This window comes from Rhinatrema bivittatum, chromosome 4 (assembly GCF_901001135.1).
Source record: "Rhinatrema bivittatum chromosome 4, aRhiBiv1.1, whole genome shotgun sequence".
Taxonomy (NCBI): Eukaryota; Metazoa; Chordata; class Amphibia; order Gymnophiona; family Rhinatrematidae; genus Rhinatrema; species Rhinatrema bivittatum.
Window position 1 is genome coordinate 304,398,277 of NC_042618.1, and position 12,557 is coordinate 304,410,833.

The window sequence follows — 12,557 nt, forward strand, 5'->3', positions numbered from 1 at the left end:
TAGAACGGGGAAAACACCCCTCCAGGAAACAGACTCTCCAACCGAGAGAGTTAAACAAGCGGAACAAAATAATTCAGAACAAAGAGCGGACTCTCCATTACTTCAGCGTAGCACTGCGGGCGGGATCCTGGACTGATCCTTGGTACTACAGGAACGAAAATTATCAGGTAAGAAACTAATTTTCCTTTCCCTGTACGTACCAGGATCAGTCCAGGACACCTGGGATGTACCAGAGCTAAATTACCGAGGGTGGGAAGCAGAGAGTCCTGCTCGGAGTACCCTCTCTCCAAATCCCCCGGGATCGGTAGCCCGGACATCCAACCGGTACTGCCTGATAAAGGTATGCAACGACTTCCAGGTAGCCGCCCTGCAAATCTCTTGAGGCGATACCGGAGAAGCCTCCGCTCAAGATGCCGCCTGCGCACGAGTCGAGTGAGCCCTCAGGCCCACGGGAAGCGGTTTTCCCCACACCCAGTACGCCGAACCAATGGCCTCCTTAAGCCACCGGGCGATCGTTGTGCGAGACGCTGCGGCCCCTTTCTTAGGACCAGAGAACAGGACAAACAGATGATCTGTGACCCGAAAAGGATTACTGACCTCCAGATATCGGAGGAGGGACCTCCGCACGTCAAGCTTCCGCAATTCTCTCGCTTCCGGAACAGAGAACTCCCCGCCCGCCAAAGCGGGCAGTTCCACCGATTGATTCATATGAAAAGACGACACCACTTTCGGTAGGAAGGAAGGAACTGTGCGCAAAGAAACTCCGGAATCGGAAATACGCAACAGGGGTTCACTACAGGACCGGGCCTTCAACTTGGAAACACGCCGTGCTGAGGCGATCGCTACCAAGAACGCCGTCTTAAGAGTGAGATCCTTAAGAGTCGTGCGTTTCAAAAGCTCAATAGGCGCCGTGCATAGGGAGGAGAGAACCCAGTTGAGGTTCCAAGCCGGACAAGGAAGACGCAAGGGAGGACGAAGGCGTTTGGCACCCCGGAGGAAGCGAGCAATGTCCGGGTGGAGCGCTAGGGACGTACCACGGACCGTACCCCGCAAACAACCGAGCGCTGCCACTTGAACCCGAAGGGAACTGCACGCCAGGCCTTTGGCCAGACCAGCCTGGAGGAACGCCAGAATGTCGGAGACGGAAGCCGAAGTGGAGACCACCCCACGCTGCATGCACCAGTCCTCAAAGACCACCCAGACACGGACATATGCCAGACGGGGCCCTGAAGGAGCAGGCCCGCCATTCCGTGAAACCGAAGGGGCGCCGTTACCGCCAGCTGGGCGAGGTCTGCGAACCACGGCCGGCACGGCCACTCCGGTGCCACCAAGACTACCTTGGCCGGGTGCAATTCTATGCGCCGTAGAATCATGCCGATCATCGGCCACGGGGGAAACACGTAGAGCAGCACATCCGTCGGCCAGGGAAGCACCAACGCATCGACGCCTTCTGCCCCCCGTTCTCGACATTGACTGTAAAATCGCGGGCCTTCGCGTTGTGCCACGTGGCCATCAGATCCATGTGGGGCACCCCCCACGTTTTGCAAATGAGCAGAAAAGCTTCGTCCCCCAACTCCCACTCTCCGGGATCCAGACGATGAAGGCTGAGAAAATCCGCCTGCACGTTGTCGACTCCCGCAATGTGAGATGCTGCTATGTTGCTGAGATGTAGCTCCGACCAGGCCCTCAAGCGCTGAGCCTCCTCCGCCACCTGGGGGCTCCTTGTCCCGCCCTGGCGGTTGATGTATGCCACTGTGGTCGCATTGTCCGACAACACTCGAACTGCCTTCCCCCGCAGCAACGGCAGGAAGGCTTGCAGGGCCAGACCACTGGGCTTGCGACACGGACCATAGGCCTTGGACCGAGCTCCCCAGGCAGACCGCTCCCCAACTGAAGAGGCTGGCATCTGTGGTCACCACTGTCCAGTTGGGCACCTGAAGAGAGACCCCAGATGACAGATGCTTGGGATCCAGCCACCAGGACACCTGGGATGTACCAGCAGGCTGGACCTCGCGTGTCCCTTGAGTGGAAGCGGTAGATGGAATTCCTCCGAGACCGGCTTCCAGCGGGATAGTAAGGATGACTGTAATGGACGCAGATGAGCGAATGCCCAGGGAACCAGTGCCAGCGTTGAAGCCATAGACCCTAGTAGTCGCAGACCCGCGGTTGGCGGAGAGACAATAAGCGACGTACTTGAGCTTGCAGTTTGCACCTCCGTTCGTGTGACAGGAACACCTTGCCCTGCTTCGTGTCGAAAAGAGCTCCCAGATATTCCAAGGTCCGCGTGGGTGTCAGATGACTCTTGCTGTAGTTGACCACCCATCCTAGGGACTGCAGAAGGTGGAGGGCCCTGGCTACCGCCATCCGACACTGATCCTCGGACTTTGCCCGAATCAACCAATCGTCCAGGTAAGGATGGACCAGGAGACCTTCTCGGCGCAGCTGCGCCGCCACCACGACCATCACCTTCGAGAATGTACGTGGGGCCGTCGCGAGCCCGAACGGGAGCGCTCGGAACTGGTAATGCCGCCCTAGAACGCAGAACCTGAGGAAGCGTTGGAACGATGGATGAATGCCTATGTGAAGATATGCCTCCGTGAGATCCAGGGAGGCTAGGAACTCGCCGGGCCTTACCGCAGCGATGACTGAACGAATCGCCTCCATTTTGAAGTGAGGAATCCGAAGGCATCGGTTCACCCCTTGAGATCCAGAATGGGTCTGGACGTGCCGTCTTTCCTTGGGACGATGAAGTAGATGGAGTAACGGCCCTTGCCGTGTTGGCTGACCGGGACTGGGGAAATAGCTCCCAAGCCTTCTAAGCGTTGGATGGTGTCGAGCACCGCCGCCTTCTTCTCGGGAGCTTTGCAAGGCGAGACAAGGAACTTGTCCGCTGGGGTGTGAGCAAAATCTAACGCGTAGCCGAGTCCTATGACCGTGAGGACCCACTGGTCCGACGTTACACCGGCCCATCTCTCGTAAAACGACATCAACCGTGCCCCGCCGTTGGGAACGGCGTGCCGAGGCTGCGGCGAGAGATGGGCCGACCCCCTTTCATTGCGAAGACTTGGGCGCCGTGATTGCCAGAGCACCTCCTTGTCTACCGAAGCGCCTACCTCGAAAGGACTGTTGCTGCCACTGCGGAGTACGGGAGGAGGAAGACCTATACGAGCGCCCGGACGACCTTTGAGGACGCGACCTCCTGGGACCCCGAAAACGAGATCTGGCCGAAAACGAGGACCTCGCCCAGGATCTATCCTCGGGAAGCTAGAAGGCCCTGTTTTCCCCCAGGGAAATCATTAACTCGTCCAATTCCTTGCCAAACAGCAAATTCCCTTGAATGGTAGTGCCCCGAAATGAGCCTTGGAAGAACTATCCGCCGCCCAGTTGCGCAACCACAAAAGTCGGCGTGCCGAGACAGCCGCTACCATGGACCTAGCCGACGTGAGCAGCAAATCGTGCAGCGCATCCGCGCCATATGCTATTGCAGCTTCCAAACGATCTGCCTGCGCTACCTCGTCTGCGGATAAATCCGCATTGGCTTGAAGAACCTGGGCCCAGCGCAGACTGGCCCGCATAGCGAAATTCGTGCAGATGGCGGCCTGCACTCCCAGCGCGGAAACCTCGAAGTCTTCTTGAGCTGCACTTCCAGCTTCCTGTCCTGAAGGTCCTTGAGAGCTGCCGCGTCCGTGACCGGAATGGTAGATCTCTTTGTTACCGTGGAGACCGCTGAGTCCACCTTGGGGAATATGAGAAGGTCCAGCGCATCCTCCGGAAGCGGGTAAAGCTTGTCCATGGCCTTACTGACCTTCAAACCTAACTCCGGGGTGTCCCATTCCCGGGACAGAATATTCGTCGAGGAGAAATGAAACGGGAAAGCCACTGCCGGACCCGAGAGACCTAACAGGACCGGATCCATGTTTGCTTCCTGACGGACTACCACCGGAGGAGCTTCTATTCCCAGCTCCTGGAGAATGGCCGGAATTAAGGGTGGCAGTTCCTCCCTGCGGAAGAGCCGGACCACCTTGGGATCATCACCTTCCACTGCTTGGGATCCCTTTCCGGCGCCTGGCTGAGCGGATTCGTCCGTCCCATCTCCGTCGGCCCCTTTCAGGGGCTTCTCAGGGGAATCAGAGTCCACCCCAGGGGGGGAAGCGGAATCGGCTTCCTGTGGGACGCCACGAGGAAGCCGCGTACTTCGGGAAGGGCCCTGGGACCCCTCCGCAGCGCCCTTAGGATTGCATGACGTCTTCCCTGGGGGGGGGGGCCTTGCGGGGTCCCCCCCCCGGTCGCGCTTACTGCGCTTACACTTTAGGACTTTGCGCAACAACAGCGCCAAATCCTCCGAAAAGGACCCCGAGGCTGAAGAATCATTCTCTGAAACCCCCGGGGACCAAGGGTCCCCCGAGGGGACCCCCCCTGTATCAACCCGCTGAGGAGAAAACGCGGGAGGCAGGCCCGAGGCTCCTGCCGTTTCCCGCGCCATTTCACGGTCCGAGGCCAAAATGGCCGCCACTCCCGCGCTCAGCGGGAAAAAGTCTTGGGGCCGCTCTGCCGAGCCCCCCCCCCCCTGCGCGGCGGTGATCGTGCGCTGCGGGATCGAGCCCCCCGAGGCGCCCCGGATGACCCCTCTCCGCCCGGGAAGCAGGCCACACACAGACCACCGCGGGAAAGCCGCGCGCGTGCCGAGCCGCAGGCCCTACAGGCCGAGCCACGAGGCATGCCGACGAGCCGCAGCGAAGAGCGCAACGGGAGAAAAATTAAATTTAGCGAAACCGGCCCCCCCAGCCTCCCCCCTGCCAGCGGCGCCCCCCCCGGAGACCCCACGGAGCGGCGACGCAAAGCAGCAGAGAGCTGAAGCCAGAGAGAACCGAAAACAAAAGTAAAACTTTTTTTTTTTTTTTTTACAAACAACGCTTGTCGCTGTCCACGGTCCTGGAGCCCTAGTCCAGCAGGGGTGAGTGAACCGGGCTCCCCGGTGTCACCCCTGACGCTGCTACTGGGAAAGCCGGGTCCTCGACCCTAGCAGTGGCCTCAACCAGGGGGGGGTAGTCCCCTCAGGACCTCACAACCCCCCTGGGAGACAGGGCGGACGGGACCTCAGGGACAATTTAACAAAAATCAAAAATCCCAATTAAAAACACTAAACTGGCCTAAAACCAAGAAAAAGAAAAGAACCGACCCTGACGGAGTACCAGAACCAGGGCAGGAAGGAGCTGTGACCGGACCTGCACCATCTACTGGAGACAGAGTAAGACTGAGGGGCTGTGACTGGCACAGGGGCATATATGCTCCGCCCACAAGTTTTAGTCTGTCTCCATCTACTGGTGCGGAGTCACAACCCAGGTGTCCTGGACTGATCCTGGTACGTACAGGGAATGGTTTTATGGCTTGGAATTTCAAGTAGGCATTGCCCAGGAAGATTGTAGGCTTTTTAACAGCAGTACATTTTTAGGAGTGAACTAATTTATTTTGGTGCTTCTGAACTAAGAGCTTTATGGATCATCAGTAAGATTTTATATTGAACCCTCCATTCAAATGGAAACTAGTGTAATGAATACAAAATGGGATTGTGCAAGTGAGAATTCTGGCTGCCCAGTTTTGCACAGCTTGAAGGGCTTTCATCGTGGATGGTTTCCTCCATCTCCGATAGTTCCTTACTTGTGCCTCATCATCCTCCACTTGCATTCTATTTTTTGACTCCCATTGGTAATTTTCTGCTTGTTCGCTATAGAATTTAATTCACTTACCTGCTTCCCGTGTGAGATCAGAGCTCCTGCACTCCGGACACTCAAGGACTCTAACCTTAAAGCCTCATTCATCCAACTTCTCCCATGGGTTTTTGGGAGACATAGTAGTTATGTAAATTGTACCTGCTCTGCGGCTTTCCTTCTGCTATCCACACTTGCTGCTGGTATTCCTCAGTACCTTTCTGGGGAGCCTCTACTTAATTGTAGTGAGAGGATACCTCGTCACAGTTGCCAGCTGGAATAAGCTACAAGAAAGGGTTAGGATTGTGACAGTAAAGATTCTATGGGAACTTCTGTTATGTACATTTTGAATTTGGGGGCTACCCTTGGTCATGTTTGCAGCTATTATAAGACTTGTGTAAAGGAGAAAATGTTTTTCATTTTTGTTTGCAGGAACTCCCAGAAAAATGGAACAACATCAAGAAGATGGCGATCACGGTAAAGCAGCATGTGGCTCCTCTACAGGCAAACGAAGTGGCAGTTCTGCGCAAGAAATGTGCATCCTTTGATGTTGAGCAGCACAAATTCAAAGAGATGTTTCGCAGGGAGGCCCCATTCAGGTATAGCACAGAGGAGAAAAGGACTTTCAGAGGGGGAAAGAAGGTCTCACTGAGTGCAGGTAGAGCTGTTTTAAGCTGTGGGGGAGAGGAAGTCTTGCTGAGCACGGGGTGGGAGGAGAGGGGTCTAAGGGAGCGAGTTTCTGACGGAGTCATTGGGTAGAGAGGATATGACTGAGCAATAGAGCTGGGTTCTAAGGGGGTAGAGAGATGTCTAAGCAGGGTTGAGAGGGATCTGACTGGAAGGTGAAGAAGGGTTCTGGCCGATGAGGTTAGAGAAGCTGTGACTGGTTAAATATTGTTAGGGTGTGGCATTGGGGAGAAGAGGGAGTTGGAGGAGAGAGGAGCCTGGTTAAAAGTTGAGATTTTCAACTTATAAGTTTTCTTTTTTTATTTTAAAATAACTTGTTCAGTGTTATTTTAATGCTACTTGGCTATCTAGGACAGAATGTTTGGTTCTTTTACTGCCTTTGTACATTTGTTAATGAACAATGCTTACCCTTTTTCTTTAGATATGACAGCCCAAACCCATACCAGTTGCTGGATGCTAAGCATAGAGAGATAAAGGACATGGAATCCACCATGGCCTCTATTTATGAATCAGCAGCTTTGTTTGAAGTTAATATCCCTGATTACAAGCAACTGAAGCAGTGCAGGAAAGAAGTCTGTCTTCTTAAAGAACTGTGGGACATGATTTGGTTGGTCAAATCTAGCATGGATGATTGGCAAACCACCAGGTGGCGAGAGATCAATGTGGAGAATATGGACTTGGAGTGTAAAAGGTTTGCAAAGGATATTCGCAACTTGGACAAAGAGATGCGAGCCTGGGATGCTTTTACTGGCTTGGACAACCAAGTGAAGAACATCCTGACATCTCTAAGAGCTGTGGCAGAGCTGCAGAATCCTGCCATTAGAGAGAGGCACTGGAGTCAGCTTATGGTAGCTACTGGGGTCAGATTCACCATGGATAAAGACACCACTCTGGCTGATTTGCTGAAACTGAACTTACATAATTTTGAAGATGAAGTTCGTGGTATTGTTGACAAATCTGTGAAGGAAATGGGCATGGAGAAGGTCTTGAAAGAGCTGGATGCAACATGGAGTGGTATGGTATTTCAGTATGAATCTCACCCTCGGACATCTGTGCCACTGCTGAAGTCCGATGAAGAACTAATTGAAACCTTAGAAGACAACCAGGTCCAGCTGCAAAACTTAATGACTTCCAAGTACATTGCTTTCTTCCTTGAAGAGGTGTCTGGCTGGCAAAAGAAATTGTCCACAGCAGACTCTGTCATCTCCATCTGGTTTGAAGTACAGCGTACATGGTCTCACTTGGAAAGTATCTTCATTGGTTCAGATGACATCCGAGCTCAGCTTCCTGAGGTACAGTAATGGGGGTACAGTGGGAGGTACAGTTGCAATGGGGGCAACACTCATGGCTGTTTAGTTTATTAACTTTCTTAAAGGTCCTGTATGGTAGATTTCTAATCCATGTTTGACAAGGAGTTTGAAGCAATGATGTATAGGAGCAGACCTATGAGCTCACTGCACAACTGATTAAAAGACCTGAATTTCATTCCTGGCAGCAGAACTAACTTTCATGTAATGTCACTGCATGTAAAATACATTGTTTTACTGAAGTCATTGTTCTCTTGGAGTATTAGGGATATAATATGATCATGGTGTGGTTCATGGGGAAGATGACATTTAGTGCTACTTAGCTGGATAAGTATCTAAGTAGATATCAGGATATCTTGGAGGTGGTCAATGGGCGGGATCAGGGTGGAGCTACATATCCAATTATCCTAACCAGATAAGTGTCGATATTTAGACTTATCTAGTTAACTGGATAAGTTAGACCTGCTCTATTTCAGGTCTAACTTAGCTGATTAAACTTATCCGGCTAAGTAGCAATTTCTTAGCATAGTCGTGCTGTTGAATATCCCATGTAAGTTAGCCGGCTAAGACTTATCCAGCTAACTTAGGCCTGGATTTATCAAAATGCACTAAATATCGCATGCAATAGAAAAAGGGGCGTGTTTTATGGTAATAGGCAGTTTATTGCAATTTGCGCTAATACCTAAGCGAAGCGCTAAAGTTACCACAAATTGCGATAACTTTTTCGCACTTTGAGATAAGTGCCAGAATTGAGGTATTTCCTACATACAACCATTGAGGGGAAGGAGAGAGAGAGAAAGAGACTAGACATAATGCCCTCACACTAGATAAGTATTTATATCTCTATGGGAGGCCCACCTAGTAACTCGAGGTGAGGTTTAGGTATTAGTGTAGGGGTTAGGGGCCACTTTGACATTCAAAGTGAGACGTATGAACAGAACAGTGCTCTCTTGTGAAGATTTGATGACCTTCGGAGTGAGGAAACTCACTCAAAGATGTTCTCTCGACCTAGCTCGATAAGTCCATCAAGCTAGGTTGAGAGAACATTGACTGTTATCAATTTGGGTTTTTCCCACAGCACAGAAACATTACTGTTGGTGAAGATAGATGTGTTCCGGCATGGTTTTGAGATGCCCACAAGAGTACATTCTTGTCCTTTTCTACGTCTCAGCTGCGTTCTATACACTGAATCATAGAATCCTCATATCTTGACTAAAAGAGAGAGGAATATCAGGGTTGGTTTTAAAGTGGTTTGAATCATATCTCTCAAATCGCTTGTATGAAGTTAAAACTGGTTCACAATTTTAAAACAATTACTCTGTCACTACCGGGATCCCACAGGGGGGTGAGCTGACTCAGCCATATTGTTCAATATCGATCTGTGGCCAGTCTGTAGCCTACTCCCTAATTTCAGAGTGGGCTACAGTCTGTATGCAGATGATGTACAGCTTTTTATTACGATGATTACTATTTTAAATGATGCGTTAAATACAGTGGGGAAAAAACACGAGTTCAGTTCGGGAATGGATGAAGGCTAATAAGTTAGCCTGAAATATTGCAAAAACAGATTTAATAATGTTAAGCTGATTCCCATCTGAAAGCTATCCTACCATTTTTAAGTTTGGTCAATCAGTATTTCATGAACAGTTCAGAAACTAGGAGTGCTGCCAGAATCTGACTTAATCTCTGAGGGAGCAAATAAAACAAATAGTCTCAAATGCGTTCAAGTTAAGAGTTTTGCAGAATTTAAAAACTATCCTATTTCATAATCATACAGTCCTTAGTATTATCAAAATTAGATTATTATAGCGCATCGTATGTAGGAATCCCCTAGTACATGCTAAAGTGTCGGCAAGAGGTGCAAAGTTCAGCTGGTGCAGGGATATCATATCATGTTTCTCCTATTCTACTGTATTCCTTGCATTGACTCCCAATGCCGTGGACAATGCAATTTAAAATTGTAACTGTAGTATTTCATGCACTAAGCAGTGAAATTCCAGCAAGTGTAAGTGCACAGCTGAAAATAGATCAAACACAGCAGATTGGAACTTGCTGGACATGCCATCATTCTGACAAGTGAGGCTGGATGAGACAAAGGAAAGAATGTTTCATTAGCTGGACTAACTTGTTGGAATACTTTGTCTGATGAAACTCATGTAATAAAGTGCTATGCCAAATTTAGGAAGCAAGTTAAAACTCTCTATTTCAGCCAGACTTTCGAAAATATTACGTAGCAGTAGTCTAAGGATGCTGAAGATTGAAGCTGAGTGACAATGATTTTACATGTTTAATTTTTTGTTTATGGTTATTGTATTATTTTTAGAATTATATTTATTATATTATGATTGTGTATTTTCTTGATGTAACTGCCAAATACATTTAATAAAAAAATAAATATGCGCAGCCCCTGGTTTCCTGCGGTACCTTGGGAAGGGTTTCCTAACCTTTTTTTTTGTAGGATTTGTAAAGCCCCACAGAATTATAAGAAGTGAGCTGGCAGAGTAGGAAGGAGCCCAGGTACAGTGTATGGAGGTTATGGAACAGACAGAAATCCTCTCCTTCCTTGATTCCTCCCCACCTGCTGATGTGCTGATAGTTGAGGAACAGGTCGGTCACTCTTTTACTGGCTGATCACCACCTCTCCTATGCTAGCAGGAGGAGCAGGATAAGAGCAATGTTTCATGCCTTGTCGGCTGCCACCTAGGGCTGAACTTGCAGTTTGAAAGGTTGGGAGAGAGAGAGAGGTTGGGGATGAAGGGAGCAAGAAAGAGGATGGGAGGAAAGGGGAGGATTGGAGATGGGTGGTAGAGAAGTAGGGGAGAGAATATTGGATGAAGGGCAGAGAAGTGGGAGAAAAACATCTGGGCATAGGAGGCAGAGAATAGGGAGATGGGGGAGGTTGGGAGAGAGTAAGAGCATAGGAATCTCAGCTGAGAAAGGAGGAATGTGAAAGTTGGGTGGTGAGGTTGTAGCAGGGGAAAGGCAGGGAGTGGAAATGGGAGACGAGAGGAATAAAGACTGGAGAGAGAGAGGAAAAACTGCAGAAAGGGATCCAATAGGATATAGTCTGGAAGGAAGAGAGAAGGTGGATGCATGCGTGAAGAAAGGCAGTTTTAGGAGGGAAAAAGACAGGCTATAGTTAGAAAAGGAGGAGAGAGGAGAAAGAAGGAATAAAAAAAAGTAAAGACTAAAATAGAGAAATGAAAAAATCCCCAAAAATGCATACACGCTAAAAAGTCTGGAAAAGGGCTTTATTTTTATAATGCAAAACATTTACATATTGTAGATTTAATGCAAATGTATGTAAATATGCCACAGAATATCAGCCTATTTGCCATGACATTTTTAAAAACGATGCAGAGTTTACCCCTGAGTTGCTGCAGGAAATTGAAGGCCCTGTTATTTGTAAGGAAAGAGGCTTTATTGGGGTGGGTATAATTAATCTGCCATATTCTCTGCAGGATTCCAAGCGTTTTGAGGGCATTGATGTAGATTTTAAGGAGCTGGCATATGAAGCTAACAGAACTCCTAACGTGGTGGAAGCTACCAACAAACCCAGTCTGTATGAAAAGCTGGAAGACATCCAAAGCAGGTGAGTGCCTCCTATAACTGAATATTCACATTATCTTGCTCAGCTTCACCTACCAGCTGTATGACAGAATCTTTCCCTCATTATCCTCACTCAGTATTGCTGTTTTCCTGTTCATATCCAGATCAGTCCAGACAAGTGGGTTTATGCATCCCTACCAGCAGATGGAGGCAGAGAACAAAACTTTGAGGCACTGCTACATATCTGAGAGTGCCACCTGCAGTTCCTCAATATTTCTCTGTCTCCAGCAGATGGCAGAAGTGCAAACCTGCAGTCTGACTTAAAAAAATAATAATAAATAAATAAATAAAGAGTAAAAGTTTTGAGAGACTAGCGATTTTGGATTTGGAGGCTCCCTGAGGTGTTAGGCTCCTTCATGGACCATCCCTCAGGTGGAGTTAGGCAATTGGAGGGTTGGGAACCTCTGGCTGGTTTAGCCTGCTGTTATCCGGAAATCCTGATAACCAGGAGACTGGCTCCCTTGCAACCTCTGAAGTCTCCGCCAGCGAGTTGCCGGTCCCTGAAGGGAGGTACCCTTTATTGTTGTTCCTCAGTGTATTATGTTTTGTTTAAAAAAAAAAAAAAAAGTTTGAAGTTGTGAAGCAGGAACTGCAGTCGGGACTCGACAGGAAGCCTTTGACTGCGGGAGAGTGAGTACCTTGCGGTTGTTACTTTGATCCGGGGAAGGGGGGGGGGGTGAGGAAGGAGTTTTTCCCCGAATGCGTCTTGGCGCATCTTGAGCGTAGTGCAGCTGTCACTGGTGCGGCCTGTTTTTTTCCTGCGCTCTGCTTCAGTCAAGGTGGCCCAGAAGTGGAGTGCTTGCAGCAGTGGGGGCTGTTGGCGTTGCAGGAAGTGAGTGGTTAGCTCCATATTTCCTATGTTCTGCCTGGGGATCCTGGCGGCGAGAGGAGCTGTACAGTGTGCCGTTCAGAGGGGTGCAGTTCTTGTTGCTGACCACGTGTGTGGCCCTGCTTTTTTGGTGGCGCACGCGGGCTGATGTTTTGTTTCCCCACAGCGATTGGTACTGCATGGAGAATGGCACCAAAACCACGCATGGCGGCATGCAGAGTCTGCAGCCTCTGATCAGTGCGGTGCAATGCATGCTCCCTTAGCACTGGTTGTGCGACAATGAGTAGGGGGACCTATTTGGGTGCAGCAGGCGAAAGGAGGACCTGAAAGACATTGCAGGCTGCAGCTATGGTCCCAGAGGGATCAAATTTGTTGGCCGGACCGGCAGAGGATTGCGATCAGCGGTTACGCGCCCCA

At 49.9% G+C, this 12,557-nt stretch overlaps 1 protein-coding gene across 1 annotated transcript in view; it reads left to right on the forward strand.

Annotated features, from left to right (window-relative positions):
• Window positions 1–12,557, forward strand: part of DNAH9 (dynein axonemal heavy chain 9) — a 1,128,006-nt gene that overhangs the window by 225,684 nt on the left and 889,765 nt on the right. The window contains exons 19-21 of the mRNA XM_029600235.1: window positions 6,141–6,307; window positions 6,817–7,687; window positions 11,164–11,294. Of these exons, the coding sequence (XP_029456095.1) occupies window positions 6,141–6,307; window positions 6,817–7,687; window positions 11,164–11,294 (1,169 nt within the window). The remainder of the gene's footprint in view (window positions 1–6,140; window positions 6,308–6,816; window positions 7,688–11,163; window positions 11,295–12,557) is intronic.